The sequence below is a fragment of the Coturnix japonica genome, chromosome 1 (genome assembly GCF_054131305.1).
Source record: "Coturnix japonica strain WE chromosome 1, WE-NBRP24, whole genome shotgun sequence".
NCBI classification, from domain to species: domain Eukaryota; kingdom Metazoa; phylum Chordata; class Aves; order Galliformes; family Phasianidae; genus Coturnix; species Coturnix japonica.
Window position 1 is genome coordinate 114,371,287 of NC_140663.1, and position 23,942 is coordinate 114,395,228.

A 23,942-nucleotide genomic window follows, 5' to 3' on the forward strand; every position below is an offset into this window, starting at 1 on the left:
AGGAGCAAAAAGGCACATGGATGGCAATCGCCCATTTGGTTTAGTGAAAATGAGCACCTAGGCCAGGATGCGTGGTGCACAGCTGTATCAGGGCAGCACTGCATTCCTCTCAACTTTTTCTCTTCCATTTCCTGGCTCTGCCATCAGAAGTGATGACAGGCAGGTCTAGGGCTCAATCCCTCATGACCAACTACAAACTATAGTAACTATTACTGCTTGTTTAAGCTGTTGCAGGCGTGCTGCCTCCCAGCTTTTTGGTGTGAGCTTCTTGGGCCATGTTAGTGCTACAGCAATCCACAGAACAAGCTGTAGGCCTTGATACTCCAGCACCAACTTCTAAAGTAGTTAATTTATCTTCAATGAGGATATTGCTTAAATGTCAGTCTTAGCAAATTTGTTCCAAGGAGCTTGGTCTTGAAATCTCAGATAACTTGGGATAAGTTATTTATCATTATCTCGTTTACATAAAGCCATAGTGCCTTTCTATTTGCTTGTATTTGTCTACTAGTTAGTACATTAATCTGATGAATCCAGTATTCTTTGCTATTAGACAAAAGTTCTCCTCTGACAAAGTTTCAAGGGTGGTTTTATGCTACCCAATTTGGACTTCCTAACTCTCAACTTCATTCTAGGTAACCTAAAACTGAATTAGGTATCCTATATTATCCATCAGATTTCTGTCATTTCTACGGGTGGGAAAGGAAAACATCAAAATTGTACAGAGCCATTAAGAGGTACAATTCTCCAATTATTAATACATTCAAGCAACATTCCCAGTCCTGTAAGTCCTCAGTTTTATTTAAAAAATAGATTCCAAACATGATTTTTGATAAGGTGCAACATCTATACTGTTTTCTACCATAATAATAAAATAAAATAAAATAAAATAAAATAAAATAAAATAAAATAAAATAAAATAAAATAAAATAAAATAAAATAAAATAAAATAAAATAAAATAAAATACAACAACAAAACAATATTCATAACTGTATTGTCATTCCAACACGGAATCAATGGGTCTTCAGTAATTCTTAAACATTCTTTATCTGCTTCATCAAAGCATAATTAATAGTTGGTGTCACTGTGACAGCCAAAGGATATGGCTAGAGCCATCCATGTCCCTCATTTTAATAATAAACTTTCTGGTACAGGTTGCTTCACTCACACATCAGAAGCTGAATATAACTGAACACAGTTCATGCAAAACAAAGGTACAACACTGAATTTGCATCATTCAAAGGTTTTTTCTCTCTTATTTAGTTTGACATTACCAAAGTCCAACCGTTTGAACGTGAGGATTTCACAGGCTGCATAAGCAAAGCACTGTATACTAATATATATCAGTTTCAGATTCATCAGGCTATGTGACTCTATGATTTTGAATTGTATCAATTCAAATACTTAAGGCTGAGGTCTATACCTCTTGGAGTCTATTCGGTGACTTCTGAGACACATTCAGGAATATAGATGGAAAATGGTGAATAATGGTGGTGGATTTGTTATGGGGGAATTACCTAAGTTTATTACATTAGAATTGCTTTTTCTATTTTTTTTCTTTTTTTTCTTTTTGAGAAAACCATGTCATTAATTTCTATTAAGAATGTTCTCCATCCAACCACTAAAGTTATATGAGCAATGAAAACTGTATAGCGGAGGTACAGCCAAATACCATTTCTGGAAGTCTTCTGATGAGCAAAGCCTCTCCTGTTTCAAAGCCTTCTTGCCTTTCTATCCTTAACTCAGCCTTGATAGTACCAAGCAGATGAATTTAGCTATTGCTATGCTGTTCCTGATGACTCAATTTTAGTCTCTGCTCTAAAAAGGAGTATGTTTGTTTAAAAAAATCTGAACCCCTATTTCTCTGTCTTCTGTTTGTGTGGTAGTCCTAGAGTCAAAGCAGTTCTTTCTGTTGCTGTTGTTTCTTACAAATCATCGTGATGGTTTTATGGATCCTTTTCTTAAACCCTTAAGGCTACTCATATACAACCCAGTAAGATGAGCTGAGAAAACATCACAGGGCTGGCTGTTCATTTTAGTGGATCAGGCCTCTGAGTATCATGGAGAATTGGCCTGTGCAATGGACTAAGTTTAAACAGACAGAATTGGGTTTTCTATATCTAAATGAGTTTACATTCATGACAAGTTTAATCTTACCTGACACAAAATCTTTCAATCTCAAGAAGCAACTTTTTCAGCATTGATGTACCATCCCCGTTCTTCTTAGCAAATACTCATGAATGCTCTTCAGAGTTAGCTCTGCTGTGGAATAAAGTCTAATGGGGCATGGAATGAAGTTTGCCTGGCTAACACAGAGATCTTTAAGACCTCCTTTTTCTCCTTGACATATGTGAAGCAAAGAGTTTGATTTCAAATAGCAAATAAATGATCTTATTTCTCTTGTCTCATGAGCAAAAGAGGTATTTAGAAGTGTTCAAGCGAATCATGGAATCATAGAACAACAAGGTTGGAAGGGACCTACAAGATCATCTAGTCCAAAGTGGGGAGAGTCTGCATACTTACTTCCCATATATACATAAAAGGAGATGGAGAAAGTGTTCATCAACATATGTTAATGTTAGGAGCCATAAAAGTGAAAAGTAAAACACAGTCTCAGTTTTAATTTCAGAAAAAAACATTGCCCCCAGAAGTCAGTCTATTTAGATTCTAGTAATTTGGAGCAGAATTTGACATTTGTACAAAATCCCATTTGGGAAATCGCTGATTTTTAGAATGAATTTTAAAACCCTCGTCTGACGATGGAATCCAGTTTTCATGAGATTTGTGGTCAACTTGGTTGCTTTTTTATGAGTTTCATTGATGACTGTTCAATAGAAAAACAAAAGAAACAACAACATTATGTTGCATTTCCTATTTGCAGAAGGGTTACTCAGTCCCACGGTTTATGTTTAACAATATGCCTTTAATAATACATCATGCTGCAGCTGTTCAGTTAACCAAAAAAATACACACTTCGCTATTCATGGGATTTGGTCAGAGCTACATGTATTTATGTCAGTTTGTTGCAAACACTATTGTTAAGTGCTGTACTTAGCAAATTAAAACTATCCCTTTCTTTTTCTTAACCAATTTGGGCCATACTTTGTCTGAATGCAGTAGGACGCCAGCCAGAAGGAAGCAGGGTTGCTGTAGATAAGAACAGGAATTTGTAACTTTGGGCATCTGACTTAGGGTGCACCTGGTCAGTTGTCTCAGTTCAGGGACACAGTGATCATGCCTTCAAGTTAGCCCAATAGTATGGCTTTTGTCTGGTTCTTCTGGCATATTCTTTTCATCTCTGTCCTTGAAAGCCTTTTGGGTGCAATAGACTCGAGCTTCTGTTATCTGTATAATTTTGAGCAAAAACAGTAGAGGTTTTAGCTGCCTAAATCAATGGTTCGTTCAGAGACTTGGCCCTCCTGATGGAGAATCTAAATTATCATCCAGTCATTATCTTCAAGCTCACAAACCAAACACTGGGCAGCATGGATTAGGTGTTACTGAGAGTAGAATTTGGTCATCTATTACTGAAATCAGTAATGACTAAAGTGCTAGTGTATTACCACAGGAAGTGTTGACTCCATGTATCTCATACAGGACCAAAGCAAGAAAATGTAATATTTTTACCTGAGTGGCTCCAAGGCCCCTATGTGGGGGTGTTAAATCATGTTTTCTTGCTACAAGCCGATAAATAATTAAAGCCTTTCTATTGTTGACTGCATCCTCAGTCCGTTTGATCCCTTATCCCTTCCACAGCGCAGCGGGGAGGGATTCAGCAGTCCTGTGACTGGCAGATACAGCATAAAGAACAAATATGCTACAGAATAAATGTCCGTGGTTGTTAAATTAACTTAAGCAATCTCTTGGCAGGTGCAGACAAGCATCGGGAAAAGCCAATGAAGGAAGGGAACTAAGTGGAGAATCAGGAATCAATGCGGAACTTCAAATTTCTGTGAAAAGCGACCATTTCTCTTTATGCAAGGAATGACAGGTGAAGCCTTATCACCAGCACTGATGAGAGCTGGATACCATTCTCCCTTTTGTGCCTTTTAAAATTCCTTCACGGGCTTTCATGCTTTTTTCTATGGTCACAGCGAACCACATAATACTAAGTATTACAGTATCTGTACGCAAAATTGCATAGAGAGATAGGAAATCACACACATATACAATGGTTGAGGTCGGGAGGGACCTCTAAAGATCACCTATTCCAGTCCTCCTGCTCAAGCACATTGCACAAGATCACATCCAGGTGGGTTCTGAATGTCTCCAAAGAAAGGAGACTTCACAGCCTTTCTGGGCAAGCTGTGCCAGTGCTCTGTCACCCTCACAGTAAGAAGATTTTCCTCATGCTCCTAAGAAATAAGTCACATTTCAACATTAATAAAGAAAAGCTGATTGACAGAAATATCGAACTGTATACTTATAAACTGTATAGATATATAAACTGTAAAATTCTAAGGACTAAAGCGGGGAGCAGCAGCCACTATATTTGAAAGTGAATTGAAACATGCTCTTGCTCCTTTAATTTCAGTCCTGAATTTACTTAACTTTTACAAAAATAAGTGAAAGTGACAAAATCTTTGACTTTAAAATATGACTTTCTTTTTTCCTCATGAAAATGGTATAAATCAACAGCAAATAAATAGCCATGGCTTTCAGTAATAAAAACAACTGACATTGCTCACACACTCTCTAGTTTGGAACACAAATCTTTGTTAACAGTTTATACAAAAACAGTGTCTGCTAGTCTTCACACCTGCCTCCTGAGTTCCCCTGAATGTTGATGCATCCCTCTGGTGCTCCTGGCTCTTTGTCTCTCAGCACCACATCACTTACACCCACCAATGCACCAATTGAGCTGTTAGGAAACTCATTAAGAAAACACAGCTTGATGTCTGCAGCTGCTCAGAGCTTCTAAACTGCCTTCCTCATTAAATAAGTGCCATCCTGCATCCACACCCTCTGTCAGAGACACATTAGACCATTCCTCATACACATTACGTTTTCCCTTGAAATAAAAAGAAACACTGAACACCTCTGTGTTAATCTAGAAGGGATTCCTTTGGGATTACTTTCTTATTCCTTTAACAGTCTAGTTAAACATGATAGATTCGGGGTCCTGGTTTGCCATTTGAGCCATATGTCGTAATACATCCTTTTTAGTTATGATACCCAGCAGCCTCCTAGAGGAGAAAAGGAAAGGAAAGGTCAATGATCATCCATATATCATCTATGTTTTCCTATTCAGCTACAGAGACATTTTGTTAGTGCTTCCATATAACACTGTACATACTCTCCATTTTTGCAATGATTATCTTTTATAAAAAACATTCACACTTCATGTATTTTTACTACCTCAACTGTAATTGTTAACTAAAATATTTTGGGTTGTTGTCTCCTTTTTTTGGGAACGTGATTCAGTGGGGAGCTAAAATTATTGACACTTCACATGACAAAGTAATGTATTTCCTCGCACTCAGGCTGCAAGCATCAGCAGCACAAAACCAAGGCACCAATGACCTATGCAGGACACACATGGAGTTAAATAGTACATAAATTATGCTAAAGCATGGACTTTATGAAATTCTCACTGTATGACATCATGATAACTTTCAATTTGATTAATAATTTCTCATTTATGTGATCCTAAATGAATTGTATCGATTAAGAAATATCAGGCCTATTGAGTATCTGGCCACAAGCGTAAAAAATTTCCTAACATTCAATGTTCCAGGGCTTTTACTTTCAATCCTTGAAGGCAATGAGGCACTGAGTTTTGAAACTGTCATCGTTAGAATTATTCCACATGTAGTCCTAGAAATTGGGATAAAAATTTCCAAATCTGAGTACCTCAAATCAAAACCTAATTAATGGTCCTTATATATTTCTGGTTGAGCACAATGCATATGGCAGATTAGATTGCCATATATTTAAATAACAGAAAATGTTTTTGCAGAAGATTCAATTTTAATCTTCTGCATTTGAAATCCATGGCTCTCTTTTTGCTATCTTGCCATAAAGTTACTTCTTATCACCAAATCATGTGATGAACAGTGCTCCAAGAATAACTGAAACCCCACTGGAACCATGGGATATTATTTCTAGTGCACCCTATACAGCTTTTTACTCTTCTAATTTCATGTTTGCCCACATTTCTTCAGTAGTTTTTCATGGACTTTCATTTCTTCATAAGTGTCTATTCTGGCTGGATGTCTAAGAAAAGACACATCGTTTGCAAATAACACTACTTGCCAGACTGCCTTTAATGAATATGAAACTATAGAGGGAGTCACAACTTACATATGTTGTATTTACCTATCTTTACCCTATCTAAAGGGCAATACAATGAAGGATTTGGGAGAATGGCGTGAACACCTTTTGGTTGGTGTTTTTTCTTCCCTGGAGAGATACCAGATGCACTTTTCCTAGTTTTTTCATCAACAGAATAGAATAAAATCATTCAACTGAGTGTCTCAGAGGTATTCATTAATTAGTTATTGTCTATACTTGGCTTTACATGGGAAAAAAGAGTGTTTTTGTTAATGCTAAAGAAAATCTCCTGAGATTCTTGAAGCATACTCACCCACTGCGAGTGACAAGACACTGTCGGAGTCCAAGTTTCCGGAAGATATCTACCACAGTCTCCATCGGTGTGTGGTCAGTAACAGTGAAAGGGCTCAGGTTAAGAATACGCCGCAGCTTCAGAGGATGGGGACTGTTGGGTGGCAGTTCTGGAGGATCTTCAGTGAAATACACAATGGAGTTGCTCACTACCCCATCTTGACGCTGTCTTGCATTCTCTGCGCAACACGAAGATAGAGGGAGAGGGTGAGCCAGGCTTGAAAACAGGCTTGATAACAACAACAATGCATCGTATCCCTATTTGGAAAGCGGTGGACTTTTGTCTTAAACATTCTGAGGTACTGGAAGTTGAAGTCATGGAAAAAACTTGAATTTCCTTGAGATATTGTTTCCTTGATACGTCTGAAGCAAATGATATTTTTACAAATGCGTACTTCTTGTTTGAGATAATGCTTTCCTAAATAAAAATGGGGCTCATTACATTCATTAACATCACTAATTCAGACTCAGTCAAATCCAAAAGATTTTATGTAGTTTCCTTCATTGTGAGAATCACAACAGAAACTTCCATTACATGCCTGAAGGAGAGGCGTTCCAGTCATCTTGGAGCTGTATGTATGTCTGCCAGCAGATCTCTGAGTGGAGCTGAGAAAATCCACGTGTTTTTAAAAGGCAGCAAAAGACTAATTCACATCCTAAGGACCTAGGAGATGTATGTGCGTTATTCTAGACTGGCACAACTCTGGGATCCAGGGTGAATTATGTAGTTTTACGCTTAATTCCTTAAGTAGAGTTTATTTACCTGCATTTTAAAAGGGCAGGAAAAGTAACTCTCCTGTTTAATGGAGAACAGTGTAAGAAGGAAATCAGTCTGATAGATTTTTCTCAACAAGTATTTGAACCTTTTCGAAAAGTCAAAATCTTCAATACATACTTTGATTGAATTATGAACTTTACACCGCATTAGGAATTTACATGATCAGTATAAACCTTCTACTTTAAAGTATGACTTTACAAGAATTCTTAGCACAGTAGTGATTTATTTTCTTGGTAGTGTTTACCTCATTTTTATTCATCATTACAGGTTAGAATATTTAAGACAGATTTCCAAATGATAAGCAACTTCTCTCTCCTCAGAACTATCATGTCTTGTGTTTGGCTCAGAGGGTCACATTTTTTTCTTCTTTTCTTATTATTTATTTTTTTTTTCTCCTTCTCTGTATAAATTCTTGGAAATGGTAGGAATTATTATCTTTGATTAATATAAGTTGCTTCTGTTCTTGAGAGGTACAGCAAATCAGACATACTCAAAGCATATGTATATATTCTTGGAGGTCATTTCCATCAATCAAAGTGCAGAAATCTGCTTCTGTGACTTGTAATGTGTAGACAGTAATGGTTTCCAACATGTTCCAGCTGCATTTTTTTCCTTTTAATGATCTTTGTCTTGTAATATTTCTGGAACTGGAGCAGTTTTGGCTCAAACCTAATATCACTATATTATATGATCCTCAACCTTCTCACCCCACATATTACAAGCCTTATTGCAATTTATAGGAATGATGCTAACTTTGTCTCATCTTGTTTTGATTCATACGTCTAATTTCAAGTGTGAACATGCTGCATAGTTCTTTGATATACGATCTGTGGTAAGAGGTAACATTAATCAAAATTAACTCCCACCCTTTGATAAAAACCCTTGACAGCTAGGTATTTCCTTCCTGAACACGCACCCAAAACAACAGGCACAAGTACTTTAGTTACCACTTTGCCGCTCCCAAGGCAGCAATGACTCTGGACAACAGTGATTAACCAAAGCCATGACTTCACTCCTGAAAGCCAAATATCTCTCTAGAGATATGTGAATGATGTAGTACTTTTGAGCAAATTCAGTGGTATCATAAAAATGGTGGACTTTGTGTGCAGTCTCACTGGATGGAGAATTTAGATTAAAGGTGAAACAGATGAACAGATGATTTTTGCAATCAGTGGGTAAGAAAAACAGATACAGATTAGCAGAAAGGAGCAAAACAAATGATTGACAATGACTTTACAAAGTAATCCGTACAGAAGACTCTTGTCTTAGAGAGTGAATTAATTCTCCCAAATGTGAAATGGCCTCTCACATTCAGGGGTTCACAGTTCACAGCCTACATTAACTGTGTTGCTCTTCCAACTCCACACTGGGGAAAATACATTATACAGGTCACCTGGACTGTGTTCAAAACTCTGCCTTTTGTACAGTGTCTAAGAAGCTGGCCAAATGTACGAAGAGTTTTACAAAGTCAAACACTGTAAAGCAGAAGTCATATAAAATGGACATGTATATTCTCAAAAGGTGACTGACCACCTAAGTTCCCCTGACTTGTCTACCTGCTCAACAAGGACCTACAGAGGGATGCAGTCCTCCTGGAGGTGCTTTGGAGCAATTAGAAGTAGTATTGCTGTTCTCTCTACAAGGACCAGACATTTATAAAGATTACTTAGTGATCCACGGTGTAAGAAAGAAATGGTGTGGAAGTAGATTATGAGGCAGAGAGCTGTATGTGAACCAGAATTTTATGCAAGACTCAATAACTATTTATTGCCTTCATCCAAGAGGTCAGTTGTGTGAAGGAATCGGAGTACTTCTCCAGTGTATTCCCTCAGCCAGCACACTACAGATGCACAATTGGTCAAGCAAGAAAAAGCTGAGGCTTCTGACTTGAAAGTGTATCTCTATACAGTGTGACATGTTGTTTTATGGTGGTACCAATGCTAGTTCAAACTGAGGATGCATTCTTCACGGCATAATGTTGGGAAAATAGAAATATAATTGTGAGCCTGACTCTGCTCTTCAGATTCTTCCACTTAACAGAATTGTGAATAACATAGTTAACATCCCGCACTATCAAAATTAGATTTACTGGTATACTGATACTCTCTACTCACTTATTGCAAGAATGAGCTCTCGTCTTTGTGCAAATCCAATAAGTCGCTCTGAGTCTTTTGAGACAACAACTGGGAAGCCATTGTAGTCGGTTTCCTTGATTAATGTCTCAACATCTTCCACAGTCATGCTGTCCTGTGTCAGAACAGAAAGAGGAGCTTCCCCACGCCTTGGTCTCATGACGTCTGTTGCCAGAGTTCGGTGGGTAAATTCATCCTTCACATCTAGAAATGGGTAACCATTCAGATGAATGTGAGCTTCATAGATCCCTTCTTTCCCAAAGGCGTCTGCTACCCACTTGCTTGTCACAGCTGCAGCCATAAGAGGTACGATATACTCCAGGCCTCCAGTTAGCTCAAACATAATCACCACCAGAGAAACCGTCATTCGAGTCACACCACCTGGTAACAAAGAAAGCAGGCACATGTCCTCAGTTCTCCTTAAGTATACCTACTAAGCATCTCATTTATCTTTCTGTGTCTCGAAGTCTAAATGTTACAAAATTATTCATGCTGAATACTTTGCCCTTATACATTGTGAAGTACTGGGGGGCTTATTTAACTGAAGAAAGAAATTATTCATCTGCTGCAATTTTCATCAAAAAGACTGAGCAAACTTGCTCAAACCAAAGATGTGAACTTGGAAAAGCAAAGAATTAATGCTACAAGACTGAGCTACCAACCTAGAAGGCATACAAAAACTTCAGCTACACTGGATACTTGGGAAACTAACACTGAATCCTGCTGTTCACTATCGAAAACAACTCCAAGAATCAGCAAAGTTCCATGGCTGAGATGGGCAGGATTTCAGCTCTGGGAGCTTTGACAGCTGGCTTTCACTTTGGGTGACCTATAGCATTCATTCTGAAAAGAAATTGAAGCATTATCCTCAAGTATGTCACAGTTACAAAATCCTATGTATGACCACTACAAGCTACATTACAGTAGCATAACACAGTTTGAACCGAGACAACCTGGTTTCAGGCCATTTAGGCATGCAGCTCTACAGAGGGTTGTAGTTGTATTTTTCAATTGAGTCTCTTCATTTTATAAGCAAACTTCTTATTCCTTCCGTTTACATTAAAGGATAAAAATAATCATGTATCTGCAGACAAGTGTGTATGTATCACTGAATTATTAGGTAATGTTTCTTTGCCTCTGTTCAAAAGGTAAACGTAATAAATCTGCTATTTTTAGTCCTCACAATACAACATCATTTTAGATGAGTGGTATCAGCAAACAGGTCATTAAACAATGTTTTTATTCTACAACATACACAAAAATTAAGTTTTTGATTATTTAACACGACGATCTGGATATAGCTTTCGTCTCAGGAATGTCTTAATGACTGAGTCTGAGAAGCTGAGAGGAGATACTACTGTAAGGATCATTTAATACTTCCTTTGTTTCTTACAGCCTTTCCCTCAGTAGGACAGAATACTGGCCTTATGAATAAGTTCTGACCACACCACTGTATGTTTCAACATACTGCTAAAAGCACTGCACCTTGATTTGAACTTTCTAAAGAGGAAGTGACTGTTGGCCAGAGGATGAACTGGAATATCACAGAAAAATTTGTGTTATATCTTTTATGAACATTAAGATCATTTATGGATAAGAGAAAGTGCTTTATGCTTGCTAAGAGTAAGATTCATCCTAGCTGTTGTTACACGTCTGCATTGCTGCAGCAGTCATCCAGATTGCTTTTGTAGCCTCCGGAGAGAACAGTCACCTTGAAAGATAAATTCACCTGATGTCTACTGCCAGATGAGACTGAACTTTGCAGTATCTCATTTTTAATACATGGACTGTGAAGGGTATCAGTGCATCTCAGGTGTCGGTGTCTACATTACAGACAGTAACTTTAGACAAGCAAATCCCGTCTTCAGTTCCTCAGTAAATGATCACACAAATAATCCTATTTCTTTAATGGGACACTCTGAAACTGAAATGTCCCCAGCTCTTCTCTGAGTGTATCTTTCCCACTGTTATTTCATCACCTAATGATTCCATCAATGATGATAACAAAAGGACCTCATGCACATTCAGAAAGGAAAGGCATGATAGGACAAAAATGCACTCAGATGGTATTCTTCAACATTCCTGTTAGATTTATGACTAGAAATTTAATATGTGAGGTATGGTTCAGTGACCTAGCATTACTTGTTAACAGGTCATTCCTGTAAAATCCAACGAATCCTAGCAATTTAATGTAATCAGATGTTGGCCTACAGCCAAAACGAAAACAAAAAGACAACTCAGTTGACCAGAGTTTGACACACAACCATAATAAGACCCCAATTTTTCACTTCTACATAGCTTAAGATTTGGCCAGACCTGAGAAGTTTATTCCTTGGCACTAGAGAGAGAATGCAATCTAAACAAGAAGTAGCTTTACTTCTGCTACAGTGGATTTCATTATATCTAAGGGAAAAGCAAGTAACCAACATAAATTACCACCATCGTTCCTCCTTGGAAATTTGTAACCTAACTTTATTTTTGTTTCTTCATTTGTGCTCTTTTGGTAGATTACAAGTAAACATTGGTGACTGCAAGTATCTCTTGTCGACTTGTCTACACCTGTAGACAACGCTTGCTGCCTTCTCTCTTGTAGACCAGTGGGGAGATCCTTTGAAGAAGCTTCCCATGCTTCAGCCCATCACATCTATTACATTCAGAAACACCAGCATGAAACCTAACACAAATACAATACCCGCTTAAGCAATTTATAGGTTCCCAAATATCGGTGTTACCCATGCACAATGATCAGCATATACTGTACCCAAGCAAGCTGCCGCTCCCACCATAGCATAAAGTCCTGGAGTGACGCAGTCTGCCCCAGGTCTGCACCAGTTCCTGAAGATGATCCAGTCATGATGGTGATAGGCCAGCTGCTCTACTCCAATTCCAACCATCCTGCCAGCCATGGCTCCAACAGCCATACTGGGAATGAAAAGACCTGAAGGAATCTTGAGTAAAACACAGAAGCATGAGAGCACTGACAAAAAATGATCAGTAATGAAATTATACATCAAGCAATTAATGATTAATTTTTGGCAATAAGAAAACCCATTGTCTTTATTAAAAGATAGATCAGAAGTTCATAGTTTTCTTGGCAGCTCATAGTGACGTTCCTCATGTTTTCCCATAGGTTTCTACAGTGACTTTGCATGGCTGCATGAATATTAATATCTTTATATAATTCAAATGCATTTTAGAAGCCATTCAGAACTCTTCCTGCTGCATCACACTGAATTTGACAGTTAAATGATGGCTTTGAGTCATAGTCTGTTTTTAAAGTCAAGATATTCCTGGTTTTTCCTTTATTGCTTCCTCATCAGGAGCCACTGATGTCTCTGTCAAGGGCTCGAGAATAAGCTCAACTGAAAATAACATCCTGAGTTCAATCTCTATCACATGAAATATTTTACAGCTTTGTAGCCTTTTGGGCTAAATCAAACCAGATTTTAAATTAAATGTCAAATAGAATAAAAATTTAAGGAAAGGAGGCCGAGTGCTCAGAGGCAGATATTTCTTCATCTCAAGTTGCTATAAGTTTTCCTGTTAGATCAATGAATCATTTCCTTTGTGTCTGCTAAACAGAAAAGTCACAGATCACTAAGAAAAAAAAATACAATACTAAAACCAAACCAAACAACAACAACAACAAAAAAGGCAAATACAACAAAAACAACAGGCCATTTTTATTCACCTAAGTGAATTTTTTTTCTTAGGAGTCAAATTGGAGACAAATCTCCTGGAGAAGGGAACTCAAAACGATTGCAAAGGGTCACAAGTATCAAGCTATCTCTCCCCCAATATACTGCTAATTTTCCTGATGAAGTCAAATTGAGCCTTCTAAATTTGCTGGATATGGCCACTTTATCTGTTCTTTTTCAGAATAGTTGAAACTATCAGTTGCTACTAACAATTTTTTAATATATCAAATTAGGAATTACATGCCAAGTAAAGAACCAAACACAGAAGTTTCAGCTAATGACCAAGTATAGCAAAAACTGGCTCCTAGCCCCGGCACAAATCACAGTCTGTTGTGAAGGACATCTCTTTTCAAGACCTTCCCCTGGATATCTTTCTATCCTATCCCCTTTGGATATCTTTAACATTCAAGCACTCCTAAACTCCCACACAATAAACTCCTTGCTGACTACAACCCATTTCTGCCTTGAGACACATAGATTTGGTACTAAATGAGAAGCGCCACAGTGAGCTCTGCACCAGTCCCCAGTTTACCTTCATGCCGAAAGTGAATATTGTGATGACAATTTTAAACACCAAAGCCAAGGCAAGCTGCCACATGGCAGTGTAGACTCCAGGGCCAGCAGGTCTGTCAGGAATGTCATCCACTGGACGGGTCATGTTTGGATCATTGATGTAGTCGCAGAGCTGGGAGGACTCCAGAGCACCACAGTCATTGAAGAGCTCTGAGATCAGCTCACTGGTGCTCCTCCGGGTGTATGGGTTGGGGTAGGCAATGATGGCAGTGATAGCTGTTATCACAATAACTTCCAGGACCGGGTATTTCCCAAGCCTGGTGGTTTTTCGCCTCCTACACCAGGCAATGTTGCAGCGGATAAAGAGGGTCCCCCAGAGGCCACCAAAGACACCAAGAAGAATGAAGGGGAAGAGCTCAGCCATGTACCAGGGGGTATGGTACTCCACGTAAAAAAGGACCAGTCGGCTATTTCCAAAAGGATTGATGGACCTCAGTGTGAAGGCAGCCACAAGAGCAGCGAAAAATGACCTCCAGAGGGTTTTCAGGGGAAAGTAATAGCTGACCTAAAAGCAAAGGCAAGCAAACACTTCATTGAGCGTGTCAGAGGTTGTTGGCTTTAGATATTCACCTGAGAACAGTAGGCTTCTGCAGTTTGTTTCTTCTGTGACTTTGCATCTGACTGCACTGAGATCACCAGATGTTACAGCAGCCAGAACATGTTCACAAAGGCATTAGAAAGGTCATTTTGAGGTTTGGATGCGGAGCAATCAATGAAAAATCAACAAATCTAAATTCAAAGCTTAAAGAAGGTAAGACAGATGCTTCATAGGTCTGCCCATGCAGCAGTTGCCTTAAAGCCATAGAAAGCTCAGCACAGTGACGCATTTACAGACTGAATCATTTCACGGGTTTCCAGAAAGCCAGTGAGCTTCTCTTATTTGAATTATGCTAAAATGCCTGGCTAAATCTTATTACTAAAAAGAAGATATATATTTATTGAAATAAATGAATTGCCAGTTCTCACCTCTTCCAGGCTAAAAAGTACACCGCCAATTGGAGCCCCAAAGGCAACAGAAACTCCTGCAGCTGCCGCAGCTGAAAGAACCTACAAAGCAAACATTCATGTACAAAGCGTGAGTCCTTTGAAACAATGAGAATCCAGAAAGGGAAATAAAGGATGATTTGAGCCAACCTCACCTCTCTTCTCTTTCCTTCATTCTTGCTGTACTTGGAGAAAAGGCTGCTGAAGAAGTTTCCACAGCAACAGGCCACATGGACTAAGGGCCCTTCTTTCCCAAGGCTGAGGCCTGAAGATACCACCAGAACCAAGGTGACTGTTTTAATCAAAAGTGTCCACTTGCCCAGGTAGCCCCTAATAATGAACCCACTCAAGATGGTTTTTATCTGGAAAGCAGGAAGAACATATTGAAGAGCTGAAGAAACCTTTCCTACTCTGAACTTGCAAATTGAGTTAAAACCTCAGCAGAGTTAAAAATCATAGACTGCTTGGGAAAAGACAGCGATGGAGGAGAAGAAACCCAAGGTAGGGCAGCTATCCCATAGTGATATCTGAACAGGGGGGAACTGTTACTGTTACTATGGGTGGTCCCCTGAGTCTGTAAGGAGTCTCACAGAGATCAATGGAAACATGAAACTCTTACATATCATCTTGGCTTACAGGATCAGAGTTAAACTAGACTGAACTTCAACACAGCGGGGGGGTGGAGGTAGGGGAAAGCAAATAAACAATCACAAGCCATTTCCAGGGGGAAATGCAGGGGGATTTAGGGTTGGAAACCAGCCCTGGAAACAGACTACTGTTGAGTGTCACTTTCACATGCATTTCCCCACACAAAAACAATGACAGTGGAGATTGGAAAGCCGTGTCCACTTTTAGCAGCAGGCTGCTTTTAGCACTTCTAGCTGTGGGAACAAGAATTAGGAGTTGTGTTGTCATTGCAAGTCAGATCTCTACTTTATGGTCTATGGTTTATAAAAAGTAATTAAGACTGAGCATATTTAAGTAAAATATTTCTACTGTGAAAAGTTCTGACTGTTACCATGAACACAGGTTAGACAAAGGAATGAAGACATGTGAGGTTTGGTTCTATTCTAACTCATAAGTACAGTTCTGGAAGAAGAAATGGCAGCAAATGATCTTTTCTTTGGTTTGTTTTTTAGATATTCATCTGTAAAGAGAAACTCACCTCTGGGATTCCGGAGCCACAAGCATAGGGAGCAAACACTCTGACCAGGGAGACTGCCAGGAAAGCAAAACATAGAGCCCATAGAATGTACAGAAAGTAGTTTAGAATGTAAGCACTCGCACCCTAGGAAAATAACAGTAACAAATATTGTTAGACAAATACAGTACACTAAGTCTTATGTTTCTTCTATAGATAAGGATGGTATGAAGCCTGGTCTTTTCATTGACATGCTAGCTGCTGCTTTGCATCAGAAAGGACAAATGACCTCATATACTCCAAAAAAAATCTACTATCCACATGAAGAAGCAGCATACTAATACATATATCTAACCCAATCCATTCAGTCACTTTGTGAGGGACATAAAGGATATTCAAAGAGCAGCTCTCCAAACAAATGCTGATCCTTCCAAACTGTATCCCTGTGTATATTAGTAGCCAGTTCACCTCATGGAGCGGAAGGGTGAAAGCATAAATCATTTCTTTCTATATGATACCATCTATGTGTTGAAAATCATTTAAAAGCACAACATCTTACCAGACACCACTCTCACACATCACGTATTCCTGATATTTTAAAAGTATTCCAGTCATTAATTAAAGCCATCTGCAAACTAAACCTATTTACTTTACTGACGGAATGGAAACAGTAGTGACCATGAGCTGTGGCTGACTTTTCAGGACCAGAGTGAAAGCACAGTCAACAGTGACCTTCAAATTTTCTACCATTCTTAATAGCCAAGTCAAAATTGTTGTTCAAGGTAGTCTTAAACTACTCCTCCCTCTTAACAAGCAAAATTTTTAGATAGATTTCAAAAACAACACCTACACGGACAACAGAGAACTTAACTGAAGAAACTGGACTGATGCAAGGAGCTTTATTTTTCAAGCAATCTCCAGCAACACAACACTACAGAATAAAAACCAAGATGAAATTCAGTGCTTGAACTGGTATGAATTCTTCACCTCCCAGTGAACTCTTCCTGCCGGATGCAAGCCCAGCTGCTGAAGAACATCAAGGCGCTTTTCTTTGCTCTTGCAGGATAGCAGCGTGGATATCAACATTGCAGTTAATCAAGTAGAAAAATAGGCTCTAATGAGTTGTATCATGTCTCCTGTTAATCAAATTGGCCAGACCCGGTTTCCAGTCATTAAAACAACAACAACAAAAAACCCCTGGCACAGTGAAGTGTCTCTGTTTACAAATCTGAAAGAAATCAACCTTTAACAACATGAATCCTTGCTAATCTTCATTTTCCTGACCTCTATCCAATTGAAAAAACAGCGAGGAAACCATTGTCCTTACCCTTGTGGATTTATTTGAAAGAAGGACAGTTTGTTAAGTTCCTTTTATGCTTGCTGACATTAGCAGTTGGCTCTGCTAATAAAAACAGTACAGTATCATACTGCAGTGCCCTGAGAACATAGCAGTCATGGATCTGACGCTTACAGTGATTGACATCTGTCTATAGTAATCATGGATGTATGTTGGTGCAGCTGAAGACAGCCTTGTTTCTTCATGAGTGTTTTCACCTAGTGCTTTCAATTACAAACAGCTATGGCAATATTTACTCTTCCTCCAAAGAAAACTCTGGATATGTTATCCCAGGACAAGATACTGTGAACCTGGGTTAGCTCCAAAGGCCAATGCCATCACAAAAATGTGGCCCTACAACACTGACATAAAGCTGCAGATGTGATTCTAAATTCACTTCAGTCTAACTAACTAAATTTCTTCTTTCTTCCGCTTCTTTCATATCTGAGAAACCAGATGAAAACTATGTCAGCTCATTACTACAGTCACTCATATACCTACTTCATTGTGGCAAGACCTCACAGGAGTCCATGTGGCCAGTTCAGCCTTATCCCTCGGGACAACTCTCATTGTTACATTTTCCAGATCTCTGTTTTTCTACAGATCCAGTTGCAGAAGTTCCTAATAACTAAAAATAATACATCCTTTGGGAAGTGAAGTAGTAGTAACTCAGTATAGCAAATGGGTCATTTCCCATTCACTGTATGCATTGAACCAGAAAACATCTATACTGGAATCAGAGACTGAAAAAGCTCATAAGTAGAGATGATCTTGCTAACACTTTTTCCAGCACTGGCTCTGAGGACTCACCCTGGCAGCAATAGTGATGAAGCAGGCAGTGGAACAGAGCAAAATTTTACATTTTAGTTTACAAGTACTTAGCAACATTTCAGGTCTGGTTTCAGTCCAGATTAGGAACAAACTGAACATAATTGAAAACAATTATCACAAACTTAAGGTTTTGAAATAAGACACATTCCTCAGGATGGCATCCGTTGCTGGCTAATACTTGTTTTCACAGAGGCAAAGAGCTCTATTCTGATTCAGCTTCAGATGTCATAGCTTCCTCCTGTGTACTTTATAGCAATATGCATCCTTAAGGTTCAATACTAACAGATTTAAGACTGCGAAGTTGTGAAGGGGTTCAAGATACAAAGAGGCTTCCTTGGCTTGCAGCCTTCGTGACAGGAGATTCAGCAGCCTGGGCATAGTCCTGGGTAACCTGCTGTAGACCAAATTATCTCCAATCTCAGACAACCTGTGATTGTGTAACAAGCCATGTCCAGATCCAATATCATGAGCCATGGAGGACATGTGGTCCTTCCCTCTAACCTGGTTATACATGAAGTGTTAAAATATAGGGCCCTCAGCTCCAATGTAGTTGAAGTAAGGGCCAACCTGGATCAGCGGGAGCTCTGGGGCATCAGATGTCTGGTAGAGACCTGGCTGAATTGGGTGTCATCTTGTGTAATGTTAAACATCCATAGCTCCAGTGAATTTGAGTTTTTGAAGTTCTTTTGTATCACAACATTCTTTACGAGCTCTGTGGAAGCAATTCATAACCAGAGAGATGAAAAATACTGCTGGTCTACAAAACAGTGACCAGGGGAAATCAGTCTGGGATGTTTCTGATGCACTATTACGTTTTCCGTAACAATTCACATCAAGACTTCTTTAGGCTCATTTAATAGGACTAGAATTAAATCATTTTTCAAGAGATGCTGTAAGAAATGTCACAATTATCAGTGAGAACACATGTACAGGGTTTATCAGTCATAAATCAGGAAAACCACAAGGAAGAAGTGGTCTAAATCTTAGTCCTCAAAATGCCAAATGTAGTTGGCCATGATGAGAAAGAGTCACAGGCACGCATGAAAAAGGTAGACTTGTCTGATAAAGTACTTCTGGGGAAATTGCCCTGAGAACTTTTTGTCTCAAATGTAATCCAAATGAGTCCTCCTGTGCACTGCTATTCTACAGAGCAGCTACCCAAATATAGAATGCAAAGTCAAGCAATACAGCCACATTCAGTAATAGAGTCCTCTAAAAACATGGGGATCAGGTAGAACTTGCCCACATCATAAACCTTTTGCAATAGACCATAATTTTTACTTGCCAAATCCACATTTCTGTTGGAATACTACTGATCTTTGACATGGATTGGTATATAATAGCAACAGACACCTCTTATTAATATTGCAGCATCCAGGATCATGGCAGCCAGGAAGCTATGAATCTTAGAGCCTCCTGTGCTGTGAGAATAAGACTAAAACTAAGAAAGAACCCTTTTTTTCCCACAGTGACATGATACTAGGAGGTCAAAAGCCCAGTCTGGATATAAATGAGCTAATTTTTACATTGTCCACCTAGACGATACCTTTCTTATAAGCCACAGTGTACAACAGTCTTCATGGCTAAGCTTGCGCTGCAGGTGAAAGCAATAAATTTTCTCAAGGAAATGCTCTGTTTAAATATTCCCGGTTCTCAGAGTAACAGCATGTCAAACACATGCACGGGATTTCTAAATCCCATAACAATTGTAACATTCTACCCCTTTTTTGATTTGCCACATTTTTTTGTTCACTTAAATTACAACCCTGTCCCAAGTCCTGCAACTTTATACCGCGGTAATATTTCTTCACCATCACAAAGATACACCCATCCGAACCATCTGTTTGTGAAGAACTGTGCAAGCCTGGAGAACCTGTGGCAAAGGGAATTGGCATTGTGGACTGGAAGCTGTACAGAGAGATTTCTGCCTTTATTAGGAATGTTCAGGAACAGTAAGCAACCCGCTACCTTCACTACAGTTAATTGGAAGTACGGAACATTGGGTTGTACATATTCACAGACACTCTCATCCAGTATTCATCAGTATCCATCACCTATTTTCAATTGCCTGGCTGCAGAAGGTTTATGCCACAGAAGTACGTATTTTCTTTCCTTTATTATTGCCCAGACTGCATCGCCATGTATTTAAAAACAATCCAAAATGTTCTACTTGGGCCTATAATATCACATAAGCCCTTTCTTTCCAGGACACATCCGTCCCACCTACCCAATGTCATATTGAACTTTACCTCCAAGTCACCTGTAAAAATGGGGGATATTTTTCAGTACAATAATTCTGCCCTAAAATCCGAGTGTTGAAGGAATTGATATTATTCAATACATTGAATAGCTGAGGTGAAAACAAAATACCATGAAAGTACCACCTTCTGCAAGGGGTTGAGGAGGAATATCATAGATGTGTTAGAATGCAAAACTTCCACACATTCTGCTTTGAAACATGATTACCTGTATCGGAAATAACTACAATTTAAAATGAGAAACGAGGAGAGAGATTTTCCAGTTTCCATCACACACGGCATTATAACAACGGGACCTATCCTAAATTGTGCAGGCATTGCTTGTGGTAATGCCTTTAAAAATAAACAGCAACAACAACAAAAAACAACAGCATCAATCAACCAAATCCAAAAACACATCGCTTTCCATTCATAAAGTTTTCTCTTTCTGGAGTGAGCATCAGCAAGTATAAAAAAGAGGCATTCCCTAGCCTTCCTTCACCCCACCCCCATCAGGTCCCCCATACCTCTGACTGGTTTACAAGAAGTTCAGACCATTTCTGCCACTGGGGACATTTGTCTCTGTCATCGAAGGTCGTTTCATTAGACGTCCAGCAGCACTGCTCGTGGCTGTACCAGAACGCAGACAGGCAGACACCTTCCTTCAGGTCTGTCATCCAATCCACAGCTAAATCTATCACTCCGGCTAATGTGCCTGGAGAAGGAAATGCATATAGAGGAGACATGGCATTGAAAAATACCAAGCCATGAGGTAAATACATCTGTTTATACTAAAAGCAAAAATACATCCTGCGGGGAAGAAGCTGCAGTATACCCTAGAATCTTAGAGTTGCTCAGGTTGGAGCTCATGGATATAACAAAGAAGTGGAAGAAACAGTGAGAAAACTGCAAATAAATGGCCATACCAACACGTTTGGCTATTTTCGTGCTGGCTAATTGACAAAGAGGGAGGGCCTGGGTAACACTGGGCTTATTCCTGCAGCCTGTACCAGGCAGGCAGACCATCTGATACAAGTCAGCAGGGCTGTGTGTAAGGGCTAGGCCACAGGGCCCAAGCCACACTGTGCATTTCAGGGGTGGAAAGAAGGAGGACTCTGCTGCTTTCCTTTAGGCTTTCTGGTCCCAATACAGCAACCTTTTAAAAGGATGGTTTTGGTGCAAAAGCAATATGGATGCCAAATTCTGACTTACAAACTTAATAGAATCAGACTCTTGATGTGTACATTCATTGCCAATCTGAATACATAGATTAAAATTACTCTTCATGCTTTCTTTGCACACATAAACCCCATCTAAGCTTTTTCCCAGTAACTACGCAGAGCTACAGCGACATCCAGTGGCCAGAAGACGCATAAATTTCACGTGGCTTGGTGAAGAAGGGGAACATTGCTTTTACAGTGTGTTTTGTCCTTGAATTTCAGTGAGATTAAAACATTTTGGAAAATGTAATGGGTAGTTTTGATAGTTTCAAAACTTTTATTTTTCTGGTTCCTACTAAGTATCTGATCAACCGAAGGGAGGAGGTGTGGGGGATTGCTCCCTTTTTCCCTAGAGGTCACTTAATTTCACCCATAAATAAAGTTTCTGCTTTTTATTTCTGTGAAACAACAATAAATAATAATAATATCAAATAATTCAGTCATGCACAACCTGATTTTTTTTTTTTTTTCAGAGAACAAAAAATGTTCCACACATCCACAGGGCTTTACACATGAGCATATACTCTTAATGCCTTAGGAAGAATACCTGTCAACACACAAACTGTGTGTAGAATTTTTGATGGAATGGAAGAGTATGAAGAACTATACACAGAATCATAGAATCACTGAGGTGGGAAAAGACCTCTAAGATCATTTAGTCCAACTATCAACCCATCACACCATGCCCACTGCCCACGCCCCTCAGTGCCACATCTACACGTTTCTTCAACCCCTCCAAGGACAGTGACTCCACCACCTCCCTGGGCAGCCTGTGCCACTGCATCACCACTCTTTATGAGAAGAATTTGTCCTAATATCCAACCTGGACCTCTCCTGGCACACCTTAAGGCCTTTACTTCTCATCAGATACCAGTCAAGACCACAATAAAACAGTTATAAATCTTTGCAACTTCAAGTGAAATTAATGGAAGTTGCAGACTGCTCAGCATCTCAAAAAGTCAATCCTTTAACTATTAAGCTAGGCATCTTAACATTGCTGTCTAGACATGTCACTGCAAAACTGCAATATAGCACATGTTTATTTTCATATTTTTCCATCAAAGGAACTGAATTTAGTCCCCTGGTCTACACATCCTCCACCTGGAATGAAAAATGTGAACTAGCTTTAAAATCCTGGGCCTGAATAGCTTTTCCAAGTGCCTTTGGAAATACAAGGAGGCTCTTGTCATTCCCTTTCCCAAAAGTCCCACCTTGCTGGCCTCTGTCCCCCCTAAGGCTGTGGCAGGGGCACAGTCCCCTCATGCCCTGGTTACTACTGCTGCTGCTTTCCCCCTCCTCACCATCCCCCATCCTTGCCCCTGGCAATGCCCGGATTCAGCTGCCCAAGAGCTGCCCCACAGCTGTGCAGCTGAGCCAAGGCTCCATCTTTGACAGGCACAGAGCACATGTATCATTCCAAGAGCAGGCAAAGTCTACAGCCCAGATCATGAGCACACAGATAATTTTTGTTCTCTTGCTGATTCACAAGTCCTTGCCCAATTAAAAAACAGAGTAATCTCTATTCTTTGTGGTAAAACGTGCTGTTCTGCACCTGCGTCATCACAAAGTTTGCTAAAGTTAATGCACCTCAGCTCTAGCTTACCCTCGACCTTCAGTATGTAGGACAGATGTACAAGCATCAGAGCTTTACTGTGGAGTTATTCAGTTCTGCATGTGGGTCTCCCCTGAGCCTCTTCTTCTCCAGGCTGAACATTCCCAATTCCTTCAGCCTCTCCTCATATGGCCTGTGCTCCAGACCCCTCACCAGCTTTGTTGCCCTTCTTTGAACATGTTCCAGGGCCTCGATGTCTTTCTTGCAGTGAGGGGCTATGATAAATGTGTTAACTTGACAGATAGCAAAACTGAGATTCACACTGCTTGGAAATTGTGAAGCTTTGCATGGTGGTTCTACTAAGCACTGTCAAACAAGAGCACCCTGACATCACTGGAAAAGTATAAAAAAAATGACAGCTGTTTCAACTTTGTAATAGAAGTAGAGCTTTCCAAGTTGGAAGATGTGCTAAAGCATGCAGAAGACAGGGGCAACGTGAGCAATTAATGAATTTGCCATCTGAGTTCAAACATGCTGTTAAATATGTAATGTCTGTCTGGCTTGAGAGCAAATGCAGAACTGAGTTTGAAACTGTATTTTCCCTTCGTGCATATATAATAAGATATCCAAGTGGACATAATGATTTACAAAGCTCCCACTTGACTGTACACGATGAACATTTTCCTTCGCGACATGACAACATCTACTTGGAGAGTGCAGCTAAGTGAAGACAAGGGAAAAAAAAAAAAAGATCTACAATAAAACTGGCTGTGTGAACTGAAGTCTCAGAAGGCGAAAGCAGTCAATTGAGTGTAAAGTACTTACAAACATATTTTCA

At 39.4% G+C, this 23,942-nt stretch overlaps 1 protein-coding gene across 3 annotated transcripts in view; it reads right to left on the reverse strand.

Moving 5' to 3' along the window:
- Positions 1-770: 770 nt before the first annotated feature.
- Positions 771-23,942, reverse strand: part of CLCN4 (Cl-/H+ antiporter 4) — a 33,674-nt gene continuing 10,502 nt past the window's right edge. For all 3 annotated transcript variants that reach the window (XM_015886939.3, XM_015886947.3, XM_015886956.3), the window contains 9 exons: positions 20,860-21,047; positions 15,953-16,075; positions 14,943-15,149; positions 14,770-14,850; positions 13,763-14,308; positions 12,294-12,480; positions 9,515-9,913; positions 6,585-6,801; positions 771-5,184 (listed from right to left, as the gene is read on the reverse strand). In XM_015886939.3, coding sequence (XP_015742425.1) covers positions 5,094-5,184; positions 6,585-6,801; positions 9,515-9,913; positions 12,294-12,480; positions 13,763-14,308; positions 14,770-14,850; positions 14,943-15,149; positions 15,953-16,075; positions 20,860-21,047 — 2,039 coding nt within the window. In that variant the 3' untranslated portion in view covers positions 771-5,093. The remainder of the gene's footprint in view (positions 5,185-6,584; positions 6,802-9,514; positions 9,914-12,293; positions 12,481-13,762; positions 14,309-14,769; positions 14,851-14,942; positions 15,150-15,952; positions 16,076-20,859; positions 21,048-23,942) is intronic.